The 23,932-nt window shown below is 39.6% G+C and overlaps 1 protein-coding gene across 1 annotated transcript; it reads left to right on the top strand.

The window, feature by feature from the left end:
• Positions 1-1,131: 1,131 nt before the first annotated feature.
• Positions 1,132-9,113, top strand: LOC130072745 (transmembrane protein 88B). Its single transcript, XM_056237975.1, has 3 exons — positions 1,132-1,147; positions 2,340-2,622; positions 8,793-9,113. Exons 2-3 carry the CDS (start codon positions 2,341-2,343, stop codon positions 9,018-9,020), a joined length of 510 nt encoding a protein of 169 aa, XP_056093950.1. The 5' UTR covers positions 1,132-1,147; position 2,340; the 3' UTR covers positions 9,021-9,113.
• The last annotated feature ends 14,819 nt before the right edge of the window (positions 9,114-23,932 follow it).

Raw genomic sequence — 23,932 nt, 5'->3', positions numbered from 1 at the left:
CTGTGAGCATGTGTGTCTTTTTTGGACAGAACTTTTCACCTGATTTTGTCTTTTTCCATCCGCTCTCTGCATATAAATATATATAGACGACATTCATATTTGTTTGGCCCATTTCCCCCTTTTTGCTTTTGTTATTAGCCTTTAGATTGGCTAGCCAACAAACCAGCTATATGCGCTGCATTTTCTGTCAAGCTTCTTCACAGAGTGCTTACAAACTAAAAATGTCTTGTGATCAGCACTAGCTTCCACTGTAAGCCATTAGCTCCAACACAGCCAACTTAGAAAGTCACGACTCAAAGAAAATCGTGAGCTTCCACAGTGATAATCATGTTCTTGTGAGGCGGGGAGTCTTCGTCTCGTGTTCCAGAGTTTGTTTTGTTTCCTCTGAAATAAACCCTTATTAAATCCTAAAGTCCTGAATGATTAATGATTATTATCAGACATGTATCTCAGCTAACAGGAAACGTTCTGGCAATATTCTCTCAAAGTTATGAACAAACGTTCTTCCAGTAACATTAATAGAACGTCTTTAATAATGTTCTCAAAATGTTAGCACAAAAATATTTATACATCGTTCATGGTGCGTTTTAGTTTGACATTCATGAACATTCAACAAGTAACGTTACCATAACCAAGAAAAAACTGAATGGTTTGAACTGTCAACAAGAAACAATGTTTTTAATGGAAATATTAGCAGAACGTTATAAAGAAACGTTATTTCGACATCCTTACAAACTTTTACCACAGTAAACATGGTTTACTTAAAAGTACCACAGTTACTACAGTAAATTTTGATATTAACGTCACCACTGTCATGATTTTTTTTATTTTAACAAATTCATTAAAAAAAGAAAAAAAAAGCTTCTGATAGAGTTTGATGAGATAACATTAATTTGTTATTGTTTTACTCTAGTCAACAGTAACTTTATGGTATTTTGGAGGAAACTCATTTATTTAAAAAAAGAAATTGAACCTTTTATCCATCCGTGTCCTCGATCAGACTCAGCCCGTCTCTCTCTCTCTCTCTCTCTCTCTCTCTCTCTCTCTCTCTCTCTCTCTCTCTCTCTCTCTCTCTCTCTCTCTCTCTCTCAGTGTGATGTTTGGATCCTCTGTATAACGGGATAAAATCACCTCAGCTCTACATCAGGTAAGACGCTGAAAACGTCTTCCTGTAATCTCTGAGTTTTGTTATTACAGCTCTTTTCTCAAACTGTTGTTATATTCGCTCCGACGACACGGATCCAGAGGATGTTCGGTGTTCAAACACTCTGTGTCTCAATACATATTATGAGCATCTCGGCCGCATTCCGGTCAGTTTAACCGATTCCGTGAAATGCCGTTAACTCGGAACGCGCCAAAAAGACGCTTAAATAAAGCGCGCGAAAAGTGTTTGTTCAGTTCTGCTCTGATTCTTAAAACTTTGTTCGTGATGTGTCCGGACTGACTGGAGTCTGGAGATAATCAATCAAACAATCAATCAATCACACAGTTGCATGTGTAAACGACATCGTCAGGTTTTGGTTTTACTAACGAAATCTCAAAGAACTCTGTTTATTGAAATATAATGTTTAGTGCTATAGAGTACAGTAGTGAAATCAGTTAAATCAAATGTACTTTTATGTTGTTTAGTGAGGCAACGCCCTCAAGTAAAGGCTTGGAAATTACGTTTCTGAAGATGTTTGGGTTATGTTGCATTGTGTGTCATTAGTAAAAAACAAAACATTCAGTTCTAAAATATCTTAATTTCCATGAACCTAAAATCACTTCAAGCCCTGCTTTATTAATGAGTTTGTTCTGTTGTCACTCATCTCTACATCTCAGTACATTGTGTTTATTCCTTTATGTCTTTGTTCAGAGGGGCAGACTTTTTTTTTTTTTACATTTCTGAGACTGACTCAAATCTGTTTAGCTATTTGTAGTCTGCAAAAAACAACATTAATATAAGTGAAAGTGTATGTGATGTACAGTCAGATGGTTTTTTCCCATCATTCAGGAAAGGATCTCTTTTATTATCGTTCACATCAGTATACTCCACTAGATACTAGATTCTGATTAAACAAACAAATCCGATTTCATCACTTGAAACCTATGTTTTGTAGTGTGACCAGTGGATTTATGTGAAGTGTGAATAAACCCACTGTTAGGTCGTTTCAGGCTTTATTAGCATGACAACAACAACAGGACAGAGCAGAATAAGGGCCGTTCACACCAAGAACAATGACTTTAGGGTTCAACACCAACTTATAATCGTTATAGTTAGTGTGGACTTCACTATTCAGTCAGAGTGTGCAAAACTACAGATTCAACATTAACATATGTGTGTGTGTGTGTGTGTTGAGGATGTGTGGTATGGCGGTGCTGTTAGATGACGGTGGCGGTGATGAAGACTTTGACGTGTGTGACGGGGTCCGGATGCTCGCTCCTCCTCCTGTGGCTCAGTGTGACGGTGGGGTGTGGGGGCCTCGACGGGGCCGATGCGAGTGTGTGTTGTGGACGCTGGTCCTGCTGCTGTGGGACGTTCTGCTGCTGCTGGTGTGTGTGGGGCTGATGGTCCTGGTGTTCAGTCTGATTCTGCTGCCCGCCGGCCTGCTCCTGTACGCCGGCTTTCTGTGCCACTCGCGGGTACGTATACACACACACACACACGCACACGCGTGCGGACACAAACACATAATATCCTGTAGCGCTTGCACGATTATGAGAAAAATCATAATTGTCGATTATTCCCTTGAAATTGTAATTCACCCTTCGCAGAGGGTTTGATTGACAGGCGATCTGACCAATCATAAGCACAATCAGAATCCGCCATTTTTTCCGACAAAGCAGCCAGGAGAGTTAGTAGATTAACGTCGGTGGATTTGAACTTGAAAAACGGAGTGTACTGACGTTTTTCCGCGGTTGAAACAACATTCCTTCTGATGTTCATGTATGTTTATTTGATGCTATAAAATAACTAGAAGGACGAGATGATCGGTTCTCGAGCGGCTTTAACTGAGGCTACAGCGATCTGTCACCACACAAGAGCCACACATTTCTTTAAATTGTTTAAATTTCTTAAAAAAATTACCAAATTTGAAAACTGAGACTTTGTTTCATATCAAAAGTATCCGGCTCTGTCTTGTCTGTCAGTCAGTGTCCTCTTTGCTCCGCGATTTATTTTTCGAACTATTATACTATTATCACTATTATAGTGAAGCGATATACAGTTAAAGAGTGTGTGCTATATCGCAGTATAACGACTGACAGGAGAGGAAAGTACCTTTTTCTGATATGAGAGACTTTATTTCAGCGAACACTTACGTCACTGGTAATTCCTACTGTTCTGGGTTCTCTGCAGTGGCGGTTCTAGAGGGGGGGCCAGGGGGGCCAGTGCCCCTGTGACAAAAAGCTTGGCCCCCCTTGTGGCCCCCCTAAATGTGGAGTTTGAAATAATTTTTACAAAACTGTTTTTTGCTATCGTTGTTATCGTTGTATGCGTATTATTTTTTCTATTTATTATTCTATCTTTGTGGATTTGTATTTTCACGTGACAATTCGCATCACATTCGCGGGAATCGCGGCAGAATAACGTCTGTCTCCTGCACGCGAGAGAGGAGAGAAGGAGAAAGTTGGTAAATGTCAGTTCAGTTGTAAGTTCATTCTTTATGTGCGTATGGGGTGTGCGATGTGTATTGTCTATTATGATATTGTAAATCATTGTTTTAACTATGTACGAGGCACTGTGAGGTGACATCGCATTTGTCTATCGTCCTTTCACTGCTGTGTGCAGTTCATAGGTAGGCTATGTCCCCAAATTAGTTTTTGTCTTAAATTTATATCATATTATGTTCTTATATTAGAATATCACATCAGCAAGGGTGCAGTTTTCCCGTGCACAATTGCAACTGTGATATTTATGTTATACAACAGTTAAATTAACAATAAGTTAACATTGGGAGTTACTTTTTAGACACAATATTGTTTGTTTTCCCTTTATTTCGCCGACTAGAATTTCATAATGAAACCGTAGCAGAGTCTCAATGCAACACAGCGATGATTTATTGACTAGTCTGAAATCCGCGTTTTGAACGAATCACTTGCTTCTTTCCCGAATGAATCAGCCGTTTGAACAAATCGGTTGAATGTATGAATCCCTCTTACAGGGACTTGCCGCCGCCTACTGGCGGTTTTAGTTTCATATTTAAAGTATCCTTTAATTAAAACGTTAAAATTAGAAATCATTTCATATTTAAATATTGATTTAAAAAAAATCTCATAGCTTTATTTATGCTATTGTAAATGGAGTGTAAATATATTAATGCCACTTCTGTGTCACCTCTGCACTGCAAAGATGGATTTTGATTGAATTAATTAATTTGACTGGCAGCAGTGGTACTGTATAATTATTGCATAATTAAGTATTATTGTATAAATAAGTATAATTATTGTATAATTTGAATGTTAGTATTTGACATAAAAGGTGATGCATAACTCTAAATAAGTTTAGAAAAAATGTCCATATATAGGTGAAAATGCCCCTGGAAATCAATTTAAAGTGGCAAATATTGCCCCTTAATTAAAAAAAATTATTTATGTCACTGCTGTGAACTGACCATATAATACGAAAAATATGAATATCTTCGTGAGTCAGCTGTCAACAACAGGCCTAAACCAGCCATGGCACCAGCACAAAAACACAATCAGTAAAATATCATCTAATTATTATCAACAAAACGTTGAAAATATTGAAATATATTTTTGTCAATATTGCACACCCCTAATGTACGGTATTAATTTTGATTTCTTTAGGTCTTAAAAAGCCTTAATTTTTTTAAAAAAAGTGTGCAGGAACCCTGTAAACGGTTAGACGTAGTTACCTAGAAAGTCAGTTATTTTCAGTAAATGAATTAAGCTTCTTGGTCCCCATTGCTTTTGCTCTATAGTTCTCAAAATGAAGAGAAAGAAGGACATCAGGTCTATTACAGTTACTGTGACTAATACTGAATATGTAATGCAAATGTAAAAATATAATGGAAATGGAAATACATTGTTGAATGATTATAAACACGGTATTTTGCCTGTTAATGCCTGCAGTAGTGCAGAAAATGATAGGACAACAATAAGGTCTAAATGTAACTGGCCCCTCTAACAGTACAACTGGCCCCAGCTTGGCCCCCCCAGTTGAAATGGGCTAGAACCGCCACTGGTTCTCTGAAGTAGTCGTGATTCGCCTCTCACAACGTAACATGCTCTAAACACACCTCTTAAAGGGACAGTTCACCCTAAAATGAAAATTAGCCCATGATTTACTCTCCCTCAAGCCATCCTAGGTGTATATGACACTCTACTTTCAGGCGAATACAATCAGAGTTATATTAAAAAAGCTCTTCCAAGCTTTATAATGGCAGTGAATGGCTGTTTCTGTTTTGAAGTCCATAAAAGTGCATCTGTCCATCATAAAAGTGCATCTGCCCATCATAAAAGTGCATCTATCCATCATAAAAGTGCATCTATCCATCATAAAAGTGCATCTGTCCATCATAAAAGTGCATCTATCCATCATAAAAGTGCATCTGTCCATCATAAAAGTGCATCTGTCCATCATAAAAGTGCATCTATCCATCATAAAAGTGCATCTGTCCATCATAAAAGTTAATCTATCCATCATAAAAGTGCATCTATCCATCATAAAAGCGCATCTGTCCATCATAAAAGTGCATCTGTCCATCATAAAAGTGCATCTATCCATCATAAAAGTGCATCTATCCATCATAAAAGTGCATCTGTCCATCATAAAAGTGCATCTGTCCATCATAAAAGTGCATCTATCCATCATAAAAGTGCATCTGTCCATCATAAAAGTTAATCTATCCATCATAAAAGCGCATCTGTCCATCATAAAAGTGCATCTGTCCATCATAAAAGTGCATCTGTCCATCATAAAAGTGCATCTGTCCATCATAAAAGTGCATCTGTCCATCATAAAAGTGCATCTATCCATCATTAAAGTGCATCTATCCATCATAAAAGTGCATCTGTCCATCATAAAAGTGCATCTGTCCATCATAAAAGTGCATCTGTCCATCATAAAAGTGCATCTGTCCATCATAAAAGTGCATCTATCCATAATTAAAGTGCATCTGTCCATCATTAAAGTGCATCTGTCCATCATAAAAGTGCATCTGTCCATCATTAAAGTGCATCTGTCCATCATAAAAGTGCATCTGTCCATCATAAAAGTGCATCTATCCATCATAAAAGTGCATCTATCCATCATAAAAGTGCATCTGTCCATCATAAAAGTGCATCTGTCCATCATAAAAGTGCATCTGTCCATCATAAAAGTGCATCTGTCCATCATAAAAGTGCATCTGTCCATCATAAAAGTGCATCTATCCATCATTAAAGTGCATCTGTCCATCATTAAAGTGCATCTGTCCATCATAAAAGTGCATCTGTCCATCATAAAAGTGCATCTGTCCATCATAAAAGTGCATCTGTCCATCATAAAAGTGCATCTGTCCATCATAAAAGTGCATCTATCCATCATTAAAGTGCATCTGTCCATCATAAAAGTGCATCTGTCCATCATAAAAGTGCATCTATCCATCATAAAAGTGCATCTGTCCATCATTAAAGTGCATCTGTCCATCATAAAAGTGCATCTGTCCATCATAAAAGTGCATCTATCCATCATAAAAGTGCATCTGTCCATCATAAAAGTTAATCTATCCATCATAAAAGCGCATCTGTCCATCATAAAAGTGCATCTGTCCATCATAAAAGTGCATCTGTCCATCATAAAAGTGCATCTGTCCATCATAAAAGTGCATCTGTCCATCATAAAAGTGCATCTGTCCATCATTAAAGTGCATCTGTCCATCATAAAAGCGCATCTGTCCATCATAAAAGTGCATCTGTCCATCATAAAAGTGCATCTGTCCATCATAAAAGTGCATCTGTCCATCATAAAAGTGCATCTATCCATCATTAAAGTGCATCTGTCCATCATTAAAGTGCATCTGTCCATCATAAAAGTGCATCTGTCCATCATAAAAGTGCATCTGTCCATCATAAAGGTGCATCTATCCATCATTAAAGTGCATCTGTCCATCATAAAAGTGCATCTATCCATCATAAAAGTGCATCTGTCCATCATAAAAGTGCATCTATCCATCATAAAATTGCATCTATCCATCATAAAAGTGCATCTGTCCATCATAAAAGTGCATCTGTCCATCATAAAAGTGCATCTGTCCATCATAAAATTGCATCTATCCATCATAAAAGTGCATCTGTCCATCATAAAAGTGCATCTGTCCATCATAAAAGTGCATCTGTCCATCATAAAAGTGCATCTATCCATCATAAAAGTGCATCTGTCCATCATAAAAGTGCATCTATCCATCATAAAAGTGCATCTGTCCATCATAAAAGTGCATCTGTCCATCATAAAAGTGCATCTGTCCATCATAAAAGTGCATCTGTCCATCATAAAAGTGCATCTATCCATCATTAAAGTGCATCTGTCCATTATAAAAGTGCATCTATCCATCATAAAAGTGCATCTGTCCATCATAAAAGTGCATCTGTCCATCATAAAAGTGCATCTGTCCATCATAAAAGTTAATCTATCCATCATAAAAGTGCATCTATCCATCATAAAAGTGCATCTAAATCATGGGCTAATTTTAATTTTTGGGGGAACTATCCCGTTAAGCACGCAGAATAATGCAAGTTCACTTTTTTTTTTGTAATCGCAAGGTTTTTGAACTATTACGTAATCATGTTATCCGTAACCGTAATAGCGATTGTAAGTTGGATGAACTGTGCAGTCCAGGGGCCGTATTCACAAAGAATTTTATCTTACCACTAGGAGTACTCCTAAATTGCACTAAAATATTTTAGCTAGGAGTTTTCTCTTAAAAGTTATTCACAGCGCCTTTCAGACCTACTCTTAGTAAAGAAAAATGACAACTCCTAAACTAAGAGTGAGTCTTCGTTGCTATGGATGACGTCACTTCTCACGCACGAGCTTCCTCGCAATGATCACGGTGATTGGGTGTTAGATGACAGGGCCATCATGCGGAGCATAACACAGACGCAACAAATCATGGAATTACCACATCTAAATATGTCTGTGTCCTACACAAAATAATAATAGTAATGTCATCGAAATGCATATATAATGACATGTTTGTGCAGGCCCCAGTGAAGTGTGATTCTAAAAAGGCAGAGAGAGAGAAAAGTCGTGAATTAAAATAAATTAAATCAAGGTAGCCTAATACCCCAATGAAAACCGTCACTTGCCTAATCTAAAAAGAAAGCCCAACTGGACGCAGGATCAGTTACTGCTGCTGGCCCAGCTGGTGCTGGAAAAAAAACATAATAAAAGGGAAATTCGGCACTGGGATATCAAGCTTAACTTAGCGTGAGAATGGGAGAGGCTTTGCAGATCAATGCAGCGTTCCCGCTTGTGTCGCGGACCCCGGGCGACTGCGAGAGGCGCTGGTGTGTGTGTGTGTGTGTGTGTGTGTATGCGCTACAATGCTTTGTGAATAGGTCTTAGTGAGTTAGGAGTCCTCTCGACTTCTTTTAAGCTGTCCCAGACTTAGCTGCTACTTTTAGGGCTAAAATGCTTCGTGAATTACTCTTAGTGAAAAAAATTAGGAGTCCTAAAGTTAGGAGTAACACGCCCATTATTTTTAGGAGTTGCTCCTAAATTCGCCAGTTAGGAGCTACTATTAGCCTTAAAATTCCTTGAGAATACGGCCCCTGATCTCCTGATGTCCTGATCTCCTGATCTCCGACAGGTGGTGGCGTCTTCGGCTCCTCTCTGCCAATACCTGGACGACAACAGTTGCTCCGCCCTCATCATCCTGGGCTTCGTCATGATGTCACCGCTTGTCGTGGTTGCTGCGGCGACGTTCTGCGCTCTTCTCAGGAGGCTCCACCTACTTTTATATTTTCAGCCAATCACAGGAGCCCGGTACCAAGGGCGGGGCTTGGGCTGGAGGCGGGACTTCCACGCCTGGGTTTGACGGACAGGCACACACACACCGATCTCACCAGTGAGTGACGTCATGGGACAGCGACGGCGCATCTGTAAATGTAACACTCGTAACACAATATGTGGAGCCACCAAGCCGAGGATTATGTGGAGGCTTGTTTCAGACAAATGAATCTTTTCACATGGCTGAGAACTTAATAAGAAATTCAAGAAGTAGTGTTACCGTGAACTACTAATTTGGGTAACACTTTATTTTACAGTGGCCTCGTTACGTTACGTGTACTTACCGTAGTAATAACAGTAAATTATGCATAATTACATGCAACTAACCCTCAACCAAACCCTAACCCTATAGTAAGCACATGTAGTTAATTATTATTACTCAGTGCTTAAATATATAATTACACTGTAACACGGACACCTTAAAATAAAGTGTAACCTAAAATTGTAACATTGTAATATTTTAAAACTACTTCCACACATGTGGAAAAGTCTGTTTGCGTGCAATATATAGCAGTGTAAAAATTAATTGTGCATCATTAATACAGTATCGCTATGAATTATTTATTTTTTCTGAAGATAACGAGGCGTTACAGATTGGTTACTAAACTGGTGTTACGGTGGTGTACTGGTGTTGTGGATGTTGATGTGTTCACTCATGTGTGTAATGTGAATAAACCCCTGAAATCAGACCTGTGCTGGACTTCATTTCCACATCAGACGCGTCCCACAAGATATAAATATCTCGCTATTATAAATGCATGATGCTCGGAATTAGTCCTGCTATATGGGGCACGCTACCTCGTCAAGAAGCTCCCGGAGAACCATAACTTCACGAGTCGTTCTTGGAGAGTTGGAGCTCACGGGTCAGATTTGCACAGGCTTGACCTGAACACACTCAGCCTGTGATCTGCATATGCAAAACTCTTCTCGACCCAGTGTACACTGTGATTTATCACCATGGCAACAGGCAGCGCTGGACCTTTGCCATGGCAACGTAATGGGACGAGAGAGGGTCGAGGTAATGACAAATAATGACAGTCAGCGGAGAGAGAGATGGACAGAACGTATGGAGAGAGGAGAACTTCTGCAGCTGAAAGAGTTCCACATGCCGTTAGTTAATCGCCTCATGATGTTCCAGACACACACAGTGTTTTTAAAGATCTGCTCGTTCATAGCGACCAAGACTATCAAACTCTAAAACTGGACTAGAAGCTTCATAATATTAGTCCATGTGACTCGAGTAAGTCTGTTAAAAGACAGCAAAACATTTATTTTCTTCCTCCCTCACCATTTTTAAACAAGTCTTAAAGTCCCCTTGTAGTGTAAATCCAGCTTTTATTGTTGTTTATGTGTGTATGTGGTGTTTTTAATACGCTTTAAGACACACCATGTGTAAGTTCATAAGTCGACAGCATTGCTGAGTATTTTCTGCTTAAAACTGCAGTGAACCAAAGACAGTCTCAAAAACACGGTTTGAAATCGCTGGTGTTTCTGACGTCACAAACGACCTTGTAACCAATCAGATCAACGTGTGATCGTCAACCAGTGGATCTCTGAGCTGAGTGAGTGAGTGGAGGCGGGGCTCATTGCGTATTCATAGAACCGCGCATACTAAATGAGGCAAGGGTGTCGAGTTACATTCAAGATATTAGAAGACATTTTGGTGATCAAAGATGAGTTTTAAGGGATAAAACTATTGACTAGAGGGGGACTTTAATATCTTCAGTCATTTTGCTTCTCCTGTAAATGTATCTTGATTTAAAGGTGCAGTGTGATATTTAGGAGGATCTGTTGACAGAAATGCAATATCATAAACATAACTATGTCTTCAGTGGTGTATAAAGACCTTACTTAATGAAGCGTTATGTGTTTATTAGCTTAGAATGAGCATTTCTCTACACACACCGCGGGTCCGCTTACATCCACATGTTTCTACGGTGGCCCTGAACGGACAAACGCGTTTCGTCACTATGTTGTTCTTCATGATAAGAAGCTGCTAAAGTCAGTGAGTAAAACACTGACACAATGATGAATAAGTCACAATAATATTAGCAATAACATCGTTTTACTGAATAATCAAGTAAACCTAATTTCTTAATTTATCTTTGTAAAGAAACCTCATTGTTTAACTGTCTACTCTGCTGTCTCAGATGACGACATCACTTCCTGTCGGCCACCGTAACTTCTGTTGGGTGCGATTCACAACCTCACCACTAGATGCGCTAAACTTACACACTGCACCTTTAAGCATGTTAGGATATCTGACAGGAATAACAGCAGCCTGTCAGAGTCATATTATAAAATAATGATGTACTGTAATTATGATCATTATGACAGTAAAGCTGTTGACAGAGAATCATCTCTGTCTCTTAATGTCTTTATTACAGTCTCTGGGTAAGAGTGGCATTAGAAAATGACAAACTCTGCAGATTTAGATGGTGTGGATGTGATCGGCAGTGTTAACGCAAGTAATGCAAGTTACGTAATCAGATTACTTCTTTCAAGTAACTAGTAAAGTAACGCATTACTTTTACATTTTAAACAAAATATCTGAGTTACTTTTTCAAATAAGCCACACAAGTAACTGTTCCCCCGTGTATGACTGACAGCTGTCCTGCCCTGTGTTGAGGGAATCATGGGTAAGTGCATTATGGCCAGTGTTGAGAGTAACGCGTTACAAAAGTAATGCATTACAGTAACATATTACTTTTTGCTGTAACGCAGTAGTGTAAGGCATTACTAATCAATTTTCAGTAATATTTTACTCGGTACATGTTCAGTAAGGCTTGCGTTACAACAGACTTTTAGTTTTAATTGTAAAAAAAAAAAAAAACAGCAAGACCGCGAGACATTAACGAATGAAAAATGCAAGTAGGCTAAATTACCTGTTCGTGGTCAGTCAATAGCCGCGTGTGGTGTCCAAGTCTGTAAATAAAGACTAAATGGCAGCGTCTGATTTATTTTTTACAGGAGTGCCGTGAAGTAGGCTATGATTTCGGCCTCTGTGCTCGCGCTGGCCAGTGGAAAAGCGGTTAATGGTGAAGATGGCATGAAGAACAGGGCCGGCGCTAGCCATTTGGGTGCCCTAAGCACAAATGCTTGGTGGTGCCCCCCCACCCCACTCACCCACCCAAGGAATAACAACCATTCAGAATTTCTTAGTCTGATGAAGCACAATATAATAATTCTGTACATAATTTGTAGGGCTGGGAAAAGATTAATCGCGATTAATCACATCCAAAATAAAAGTTTGTGTCTACATGAATGATATATGTGTGTGTACTGTGTATAATTATTTTGTATATACACTACCGTTCAAAAGTTTGGGGTCGGTACGATTTTAAATACTTTTAAAAGAATTCTCTTCTGCTAACCATGGCTGCGCTTATTTGATTAAAAATACAACAAAAATCAGTTATAGTATTAAATATTATTCCAGTGTAAATCCGCTGTTTTCTGTGTGAATATATAGTAAAGTGTAATTTATTCCTGTGATCAAAGCTGAATTTTCAGCATCACCTGTGTCAGTGTCTTCAGTGTCAAATGATCCTTCACAAATCAGTATAATATGAGGATTTGATGCTCAAGAAACATTTATTATTATTATCAATGTTGAAACAGTTGTTGGTCTGTCAGTTGTACAGTTTTTTTTGTTTGTTTTTAGGATTCTTTGATGAATAGGAAGTTCAAAAGAGTTTTGTAACATTATAAATGTCTTTACTGTCACTTTCAATCAAATTAACTATTCCTTGATAAATAAAAGTATTGATTTCTTTCCTCCAAAAAATAAAAATAAAATTCTCACTGACCCCAAACTTTTGAACGGTAGTGTATATAAATACACATTTGCATGTATGTATTTAAGAAATATTTGTTATTTATATATAAAATATTTAAATTTATATATAATATAAATTATATATAAATATATACAGTATATACATGCAAATATTTCTTAAATATATACGTGCATATGTGTGTGTATTTATATATACAAAATAATTATACACAGTATACACACATATCATGTAGACACAAACTTTTATTTTGTATGCGATTAATCTTTTCCCAGATGTCGCCCTTGGGCCTTGGCCTATGAACCTCTTGAAAATGAACGCATTATCCGCATAAAACAACAACGAAAAAACGTATCTAAGCGGTCTTCCTTTTCTTCTCAAACAAACTAACTGCATCTTAAACAGCCCAAGTTTCAAAATTTTCTGGGGGAGAAAGCCCCGGACCCCCGTTAAAATAAAAGATTCAACATGCAGGGCTAAAAAAGCCCCGGATCATTTCATTTGCACCACTAGCGACGCCCCCTGGACATGCATACACGACGCAAGGGCGCCCGCGCTACAAAACTAACATTTTTATTTAAAACATTGTCTTACCTGCAAAGCGACGCGCGAGCATCATCCCGCTGTCTATTCTTTTTCCTTTTTTCGCCCCCGACTCTTGGTGCCTTTCCGAGGCCATGTCTGAGGTCGGTGTCTGCCAAATTTGACATTAGGCTTGTTCGACTTCATGCAGCTCTGCGCAGACCGATCGGCGGCTGACTTGAAGCAGTGCATGCCGGTTAGAAATGTTGTCCGACTTGATACAGCGCCGACGCCACGTGACTGTGACGTATGCCATCAAAATACCGCGAGAGCGATTCGAGAGCAGCCGGAGAACTCAGCCAGCGCAGCTTCTGAAGAGCGGCTGCTCTGGGCTGCACGAGCTCTGATGACGTCACAGCTGTTCCACGATTGGCCGGATTCACCGCATGACAACGATCACGTGCGTTTCGTGTTTATTCTCACACCTTTAGTTCCACTAAAGCTCACAAATCAGTTTTTTTAATTACAAACACTCTTTTCATGTAGTCGCGATTTATTGTGTTATGTTTATCAAAATAAAACTGATTAACAAACGTTGATTCCACTTCATTGATAGTAGCTGTAGGCTTATGTTGAACTTTATTCTTGTTCAAACAAACGCTGTATGAAGCAGTACATAAAGTATTGAATGAAAATGTCTCTGAAACATCTGTGTATTTGGCAAATATTGCATTTATTTCACTTCAGCTGTGGTAAAGTATACAAACACCACGTGAGCGGTCACTATACGGGAACCAGAAAGTGTCCGACTTCACGTCTCCGTTTGCAGCTCCTCCCGCCTGCCCGCGGCTACTCTCGCCGATCGCTTACATCCAGCCGCAGCCGATGTCCAACACACCTGTTGATTGAGGCATAATCGAACAGACCACTGGGAGGTGGGGAAGGGGGGGCACCAGAGGGAGACGAAAAATGAGATTCACCTTTTTCTCGACTAATTTGGTCTAGGCCTATATTACTTTTGTATTGCTTTTGTATATTAACATGCTTTAGACATATTTTATTTGTTATTTATACTAGTAGCCTATTGTGATGATTTTTCACGACCCAGATTTTTTGGTGCCCCCCCAAGCACTTGGTGCCCTACGCGCAGCGCGTGATGTGCGTGTGCGGAGCGCCGGCCCTGATGAAGAAGACTATACATTCGCGAGATGGATGTATGCGCATTATGCTATTCGTTCTGTGTTTCCTTTCTAAACAGTTAGGCTATGTTTATGTGGTATTTTTCATGTTTTCATCACGCAATCATGTTTTTGATGCGGTGGTGACGCGTTCATGTAAGGGCGGCGGCGCTGCCGATAAAGCACCTAAAAGCTGTCACAAAGAACCGGCAAAAGCAATGATTATGAATATGTCAAATATAGCAAGGAGACATTTTAATTGTTTATTAATAAAGTCAAGATGAAGTTGACGATGCTGACTCGCGATCTTCGCAGCTAGTGAATGCACCAGAGAGAAATGCACATTTTATTTCATAAGCAGAGTCGGTTTTCTTTTGAATTGTTCTGTTTTCAAGTAGACATTTCAATATAGATATATTTTTCAGGTCCGTGAATAGGCTACCTTATACGCTGATTTTCGGTTCATTTATGAGACGCGCTCCAGTTCACCTCCGTGTCGTGATTAGGCCTATCTATAACTGTCTGCTATATTTAGCCTACTTCTTATTTATTAAATCCAAGTAATTGGTTGATGAAACATTGATTAAAATTAAGATACAATTAATACAAAACGAAATTCACTTTAAAGAAAGGCTTTTGTGTCTTCTGTGTAAGGTCTCTGTGAAAGTTTTAAAGCAGTCTTTTAGTGCCGCTTCAGCGGTCGCGTCCGTAATGGAGAACTGTCACGTCTGTAAGTTGTAACATTGTTTTTTCCTCATAAATGCGAACACGAAAATAAAATAAAATGAATATTTTATGTTCTGTGGAGAGCCAACCCTTCTTCATCCGATTTGCGCAGTGTAATTCACAGAATTACAACAACAAAAAATCGTTGCCTCTTAAAAGTTAAAGATTTATTTTGTCACGCATGACGGTCTATTTCCCTAATATTAAATATAAAACGCATGTGTAGACTGATATTTTTCTAATGTCTGGACTCCTTTCAGGGAGGAGCCTATGGATAAACAGACGTTTCAATATTTTGGTATTAATGCATTTTCTGAGAATTTATATTTCAAGTTTTGACGGCAAATGTCATGTCCATAACGCTGGAATTCCCACATTTTAAATAATTTATCCTCAACTAGTTTTGTGGTGTAGGTCTACGTATTTTATAATGTTAAGTTAACTTCAAATAATACTAATAGTAATTTAAAGATGTGGTAGCATTGGATCTGGAAGGTATGGATAACGCTGGGAGTTGGAAGAGGTGTGTCGCGATTCTGCAGGTTCGTGGATCTGAGTGTCGCGATTTCGGTTTCATATCGCATATCGTTACAGCCCTAGTCATTTAGAATGTTAAGTTCTACTTCTGTATATTTTGGTGAAAGTAACTCAAAAGTAATACAGGAGTAATGTAACGCATTACAATTCTGAGACAGTAATATTGTAAGGTAATGAATTACTTTTAAATAACAGTAACAAGTAATATATAATGTATTACAGTTTGGAAGTAACTTGCACAACACTGATTATGGGTATTGTAGTTCTAGACTCATGTGAGCGTTAACTCTTCTCACTGACACTAACACACATTCAGTATTCCTCAGTATGACTTAAAACAGTGAAATGCAAACTCAGAATATTACACAAACCTGCTATAATAAAACATGTTAAATCACACAAATATTCTTTATGTGTTTAATCTTCGTTTTTATTATCCGATATCTTTGCCGCTGACCTTCAGTTATCTGAATTGCAGACCAATATGTTAAAAAGCACATGTATCTGTGACTTTAGCATCTATGACTTTAGATAAAAATCACATTTGTGTTTCATTTTTGTATTTTTATTGCTAAAGTAAGATCCAGATCATTCACTGAAAGGGACTTACAGTACACAAGGTAGTAAAGTAACTTTCCCCAACACTGGTGATCGGTTTGTGCCGAGGAGAGAGATTTGTACATGAATGAAAAAAGAGAGTTGTGCCTGAACGATGTTGTGAGTGGTTGCTAGGGTGTTGCTATGTTTTTGAAGTGGCACTCCAGGTAGTTTCAAGGATGTTGCTGTGCAGTTGCTTTGATGTTCTGAATCATTGTTAGTGTTGCTATGTAATTACACTGGTGTTTTGGCCAGTTTCATGGGTGTTGCTATGCAGTTGTTATGATGTTTTGAGTCATTGTTTGTGTTTTTCTATGCACAAGTGTTGCTATGCAGCTGATATAGTGTTTTGGCCCGATTCACAGGTGTTGCTATGCAGTTGATATAGTGTTTTGACCCGATTCACAGGTGTTGCTATGCAGTTGATATAGTGTTTAGACCAGATTCACAGGTGTTGCTATGCAGCTGCTATAGCGTTTGACCAGTTTCACGGGTGTTGCTATGGCATTCTGGGTAGTTTTAAGAGTGTTGCTAGGCAGCTGCTATAGTGTTTTGGCCAGTTTCACGGGTGTTGCTATGCAGCTGCTATAGTGTTTTGGCCAGATTCACGGGTGTTGCTATGCAGCTGCTATAATGTTTGACCAGTTTCACGGGTGTTGCTATGGCATTCTGGGTAGTTTTAAGAGTGTTGCTAGGCAGCTGCTATAGTGTTTTGGCCAGATTCACTGGTGTTGCTATGCAGCTGCTTTAGTGTTTGGCCAGTTTGACGGGTGTTGCTATGGCGTTCTGGGTAGTTTTAAAAATGTTGCAAGGCAGCTGCTATAATGTTTTGGCCAGTTTCACGGGTGTTGCTATGCAGCTGCTATAGTGTTTTGGCCAGATTCACAAGTGTTGCTATGCAGCTGCTATAGTGTTTTGGCCAGATTCACGGGTGTTGCTATGAAGCTGATAAAGTGTTTTGGCCAGATTCACAAGTGTTGCTATGCAGCTGCTATAGTGTTTTGGCCAGATTCACGGGTGTTGCTATGAAGCTGATAAAGTGTTTTGGCCAGATTCACAAGTGTTGCTATGCAGCTGCTATAGTGTTTTGGCCAGATTCACGGGTGTTGCTATGCAGCTGCTATAGTGTTTTGGCCAGTTTCACGGGTGTTGCTATGCAGCTGCTATAGTGTTTTGGCCAGATTCACAAGTGTTGCTATGCAGCTGCTATAGTGTTTTGGCCAGATTCACGGGTGTTGCTATGCAGCTGATATAGTGTTTTGGCCAGTTTCACGGGTGTTGCTATGCAGCTGATATAGTGTTTTGGCCAGTTTCACGGGTGTTGCTATGCAGCTGATATAGTGTTTTGGCCAGATTCACGGGTGTTGCTATGCAGCTGATATAGTGTTTGGCCAGATTCACAGGTGTTGCTAAGGCATTCTGGGTACTTGTAAGAGTGTTGCTAGGCAGCTGCTACTGTTTTGTGGGTGGTTGTCAAAGCATTGTCATGCGGTTGCTAGGTGTCTGTTTAACTGAAAGACTGCAGACGTGTCTCAGCTCCTCATTTTCTCTGCAGATCAGACTGAATCTGTTGGAGTGTTTTGTTGTGCCGTCCCTCGTCTCTCTGACCCCCGTGACTCTCATTACTCTGAGCTGTAGGGTCTCATTCACCGATGAAGAAGAAGAAGAACTGATCTTCATCATAGACACTTCTAATTCTCAAGACCTTGGTTACTGGCGTCATCATGAACCAGCGTTTACAATCGATAACACCTCCATTATGTGACACCTTTTCATAATAAATACCTTGAGTTTATACCTTGAGTGTAACATGAATTCAACCCTGCTAAATGAATAAAAAATGTACATGTAAATAAATGCAAATTAGATGGTCAGACCAACGCTTTTTTTCACTAAAGAAGACTTAGTATCTTCTCCACTAAATGTGTCTTGATTTAAGAGTGTTCAGATACTCGTCCTGGGAAACAAGATAAATATACTGAGTAATAACACATTGTCTCTGAGACAGGAACTGTCTGTGTGGTTAATTAGCACTTGGAGGATAGCACGCCCACAGCGAGAGTCCATAAGCTAATGACCCTCCACAGCTGCTCTCCTCCCATAATGCACCTCTCCGGCTCTTATCGTTCGAGCTCTTATCGCTCGACTCTCTTCAGCTGGAAAATTGAGTCTTGTCGACAGCCGGAATCCTGATTAGAGCCGAAGGTTTCAGCTCTTTAATGTGTTCCTCTCCGCCGTGATTAACGGCCCGTTGGCCACCGGTTTAGATGGCAATTTGTGTGATTTATGTGCGGATGTGTGTGTGTGTGTGTGTTTATAAAGTCCTGCACTGCAGTGCTTGTTTATCATGAAGTTCACTATGGACTCAGAAAGCAATTTTGCGTTTAAAAGACGTCTAATAGTGTCCAAACACGTCTAGGCTAAAACAAGGCTGAATCTGATGGGCTGTCAGTGAGAATGTAATAGACGCCGGACTATATCGAGTCTATAGTTAACCTACTCATAGCCGGACTATATCGGGTCTATAGATAACCTACTCATAGCCGGACTATATCGGGTCTATAGTTAACCTACTCATAGCCGGACTATATCGGGTCTATAGTTAACCTACTCATAGCCGGACTATATCGGGTCTATAGTTAACCTACTCATAGCCGGACTATATCGGGTCTATAGTTAATCTACTCATAGCCGGACTATATCGGGTCTATAGTTAACCTACTCATAGCCGGACTATATCGGGTCTATAGATAACCTACTCATAGCCGGACTATATCGGGTCTATAGTTAACCTACTCATAGCCGGACTATATCGGGTCTATAGTTAACCTACTCATAGCCGGACTATATCGGGTCTATAGTTAACCTACTCATAGCCGGACTATATCGGGTCTATAGTTAATCTACTCATAGCCGGACTATATCGGGTCTATAGTTAACCTACTCATAGCCGGACTATATCGGGTCTATAGTTAACCTACTCATAGCCGGACTATATCGGGTCTATAGTTAACCTACTCATAGCCGGACTATATCGGGTCTATAGTTAACCTACTCATAGCCGGACTATATCGGGTCTATAGTTAATCTACTCATAGCCGGACTATATCGGGTCTATAGTTAACCTACTCATAGCCGGACTATATCGGGTCTATAGTTAACCTACTCATAGCCGGGCTATATCAGGTCTATAGTTAACCTACTCATAGCCGGACTATATCGGGTCTATAGTTAATCTACTCATAGCTGGACTATATCGGGTCTATAGTTAACCTACTCATAGCTGGACTATATCGGGTCTGTAGTTAACCTACTCATAGCTGGACTATATCGGGTCTATAGTTAACCTACTCATAGCCGGACTATATCGGGTATATCGGGTCTATAGTTAACCTACTCATAGCTGGACTATATCGGGTCTGTAGTTAACCTACTCATAGCTGGACTATATCGGGTCTGTAGTTAACCTACTCATAGCTGGACTATATCGGGTCTATAGTTAATCTACTCATAGCTGGACTATATCGGGTCTGTAGTTAACCTACTCATAGCTGGACTATATCGGGTCTGTAGTTAACCTACTCATAGCCGGACTATATCGGGTCTGTAGTTAACCTACTCATAACTGGACTACATCGGGTCTGTAGTTAACCTACTCATAGCCGGACTATATCGGGTCTGTAGTTAACCTACTCATAGCCGGACTATATCGGGTATATCGGGTCTATAGTTAATCTACTCATAGCTGGACTATATCGGGTCTGTAGTTAACCTACTCATAGCCGGACTATATCGGGTCTGTAGTTAACCTACTCATAGCTGGACTATATCGGGTCTGTAGTTAACCTACTCATAGCTGGACTATATCGGGTCTGTAGTTAACCTACTCATAGCCGGACTATATCGGGTATATCGGGTCTATAGTTAACCTACTCATAGCCGGACTATATCGGGTATATCGGGTCTATAGTTAACCTACTCATAGCCGGACTATATCGGGTCTGTAGTTAACCTACTCATAGCCGGACTATATCGGGTATATCGGGTCTATAGTTAACCTACTCATAGCTGGACTATATCGGGTCTGTAGTTAACCGAGACGATTCCTGGGGAGTACGTGTCACGGACTCACTGACAACAGTTGTGTAGTTGTGTTGTGTAGCTCCACTGATGGAATAGTTCATCGACTGCAGGATCAGGTGATTTACTGAAATCAATGATTGCTGGTTTTGACGCTGCTAATCGCTGTCAGAATTAAAGCTGAATGTTCTTTAAACCCGACTGAACCTTTCTGTCTGGTTATCTGCGTCTCTCTCTCTCTCTCTCTCTCTCTCTGCTCTGTGCAGAAGAATGGAATAATGGAAATGTCATTTTCCCCCTGGCTTCTGGTCTGGTATTTCCACTCTGCCATTCTCTCGTCTCAGTAATGGTCTTGTTACGTCAGAACAGATTGACAATCGTCTCTCGTCTGAGGATCTCTTAATCTCCCTCTTTCTCTCTTTAACCATCGCTGATCATTTCATATCATTAATTGCGTGAGAGAATTCAACTTCATGCACATTTGAGCTTATAGAAATAGAATGATAGGCATCTGACATTTGTTTTTGTCTCAATCGGATCTTTGTATCGGCTCGAAGTCTTTCCCTTCCCTCGCCGCGTGGGCTTCCAGAGAGTTCTCCACCCCGATACAAACACAGAACTGGATCGACACAAAGAGCTGGGATAAAACACACTGAAGTTGACAGGACTTGAGCGACTCTCTCTCTCTCTCTCTCTCTCTCTCTCTCTCTCTCTCTCTCTCTCTCTCTCTCTCTCTCTCTCTCTCTCTCTCTCTCTCTCTCTCTCCTCTCTCTCTCTCTCTCTCTCCCTCTCTAAGCACACCATATACACACTGCATACATTTATATCTATAGATGGATGGATGGATGGATGGATGGATGGATGGATAGATAGATAGATAGATGGATGGATGGATGGATGGATAGATAGATAGATAGATAGATAGATAGATAGATAGATAGATAGATAGATAGATAGATAGATAGATAGATAGATAGATAGATAGATAGATAGATAGATAGATCATTTTTCTATTTTGGTTCTTCATATGTATTCATCTTACTAGGCAGAAGCAAACCCTGATTTCTTACTTCACTTTGTTACTTTATAAATCATGAGTTTATATATTCAGACATCTGTCTAGTTTCATTTCCCCTTTTGTTATATTCGGACATGATCCAGACACGGCCAAAGTGTTTGGGCCATTTTAGGTTTCAAAACCATATAATTGTTAATCCTGCAAGAAAAATAAATGTTAGTTATGGTTAATTAAGAAATAATACACAATAGATAGATAGATAGACAGACAGACAGACAGACAGACAGACAGACAGACAGACAGATAGATAGATAGATAGATAGATAGATAGATAGATAGATAGATAGATAGATAGATAGATAGATAGATAGATAGATAGATAGATAGATAGATAGATAGATACCGTAATTCCTCAAATAAAGGCCGGGGCCTTTATTTACCTGAACTGCAGATGATAGCCGGCTTTTATTTGAAGCAGGCTTTTATTAGAGGCAGGCCTTTATTTCTAATTCGCGATCCCCGCCCGCCCGCCAGCCAAGTTTCCATGGTGACGCGTCATGCTTGGCACGTGTTCACCACAGCCAAAATAGCGCTATATGACAGATGTAGCGCTTTTATTTCTAAATATTAACAAACTTGCTTACCATGTCATCAACTATCTTCTATTCTGACTCTCAAATCCGTGTAAGTGAGTTTGTTTTGTCGTTTAAAACCCTTTATAAATGATCTTGATCTGTAACGTGAGATGGGCACCGCAGTTCGCAGATTCCTGTTGTATTTGTTAAGTTACAGCGCGTGAATTCTTCAGTTTCTCCCGAAATACATGAAAGTAAGTGGCCGGTGAACTGGGAGAAGAATAGAGTAAACTTTATAGTTACTTACACACTGTGTATCTGATATGAATAAAACACGTCGCCAAATATATTTGAATGGATTGTTATTGCTGCTTCCATAGACACCATTGTGTATTTTACAAACTATAAATTTATTGTTTTGCTATAAATCATATCTATTTAAATGTCTGAAACCTAAAATAAACATGTGGTTAAAAACACTTAATAGTTGTGATATATGACAAGCGCTGAGCGCGTCCGTCTTTGAGTGTACACTCATTTAAAGTGTACCTATTCACACAATTTTTTCCCCGGCCTTAATTTGAGACCGGCCTTTATTTGTCCGCGTTGACCACGCCCCCGGCCACTATCAGAGGCCCGGCGTTTATTTGAATACCGGTCTTTATTTGAGGAATTACGGTAGATAGATAGATAGATAGATAGATAGACAGACAGCCAGACAGACAGACAGACAGATAGATAGACAGACAGACAGATAGATAGATAGATAGATAGATAGATAGATAGATAGATAGATAGATAGATAGACAGACAGACAGATAGATAGATAGATACATAGATAGATAGATAGATAGATAGATAGATAGATAGATAGATAGATAGACAGACAGACAGACAGACAGACAGGTAGACAGACAGACAGACAGACAGGTAGGTAGACAGACAGACAGGTAGGTAGACAGACAGACAGACAGACAGACAGACAGACAGATAGATAGATAGATAGATAGATAGATAGATAGATAGATAGACAGATAGATAGATAGATACATAGATAGATAGATAGATAGATAGATAGATAGATAGATAGATAGATAGACAGACAGACAAACAGACAGACAGGTAGACAGACAGACAGACAGGTAGGTAGACAGACAGACAGACAGACAGGTAGGTAGACAGACAGACAGACAGACAGACAGGTAGGTAGACAGACAGACAGGTAGGTAGACAGACAGACAGACAGACAGACAGGTAGGTAGACAGACAGACAGATAGATAGATAGATAGATAGATAGATAGATAGATAGATAGATAGATAGATAGATAGATAGATAGATAGATAGATAGATAGATAGATAGACAGACAAACAGACAGACAGGTAGACAGACAGACAGACAGGTAGGTAGACAGACAGACAGACAGACAGACAGGTAGGTAGACAGACAGACAGACAGACAGACAGACAGACAGACAGGTAGACAGACAGACAGACAGACAGGTAGGTAGACAGACAGACAGACAGACAGACAGACAGACAGATAGATAGATAGATAGATAGATAGATAGATAGATAGATAGATAGATAGATAGATAGATAGATAGATAGATAGATAGATAGATAGATAGATAGATAGATAAGCATCAGAAAGGTGTTTTTCTCTCTTTAATACTGTGTGGTTTTTAACCTGAAGTGTTTAATCATCTTGGGAATGTGCGCGCGCGCAGTTTAATGTTGACTTCTCCGTCACGCGCTGTCTGCAGTGCGCGCGCTACGGGAGCGTGTCGCGTCGCGTCGGGTCGCTCGCGTGCAGTGCTCGCGCCTTGACACGGCAGAACTGCCTTCAAAACTCACAGCTCATTTCGGAGGAGGGTTTAAACTTTAAACAGTGACTGATAAATCTGAGGA

Source organism: Rhinichthys klamathensis, unplaced genomic scaffold (genome assembly GCF_029890125.1).
Source record: "Rhinichthys klamathensis goyatoka isolate OS25496 unplaced genomic scaffold, OSU_Roscu_1.1 h1tg000504l_1, whole genome shotgun sequence".
Classification (NCBI taxonomy): Eukaryota; Metazoa; Chordata; class Actinopteri; order Cypriniformes; family Leuciscidae; genus Rhinichthys; species Rhinichthys klamathensis.
Note: the sequence above shows the minus strand (reverse complement) of the source record. Positions and strands in the feature narration are given on the sequence as shown.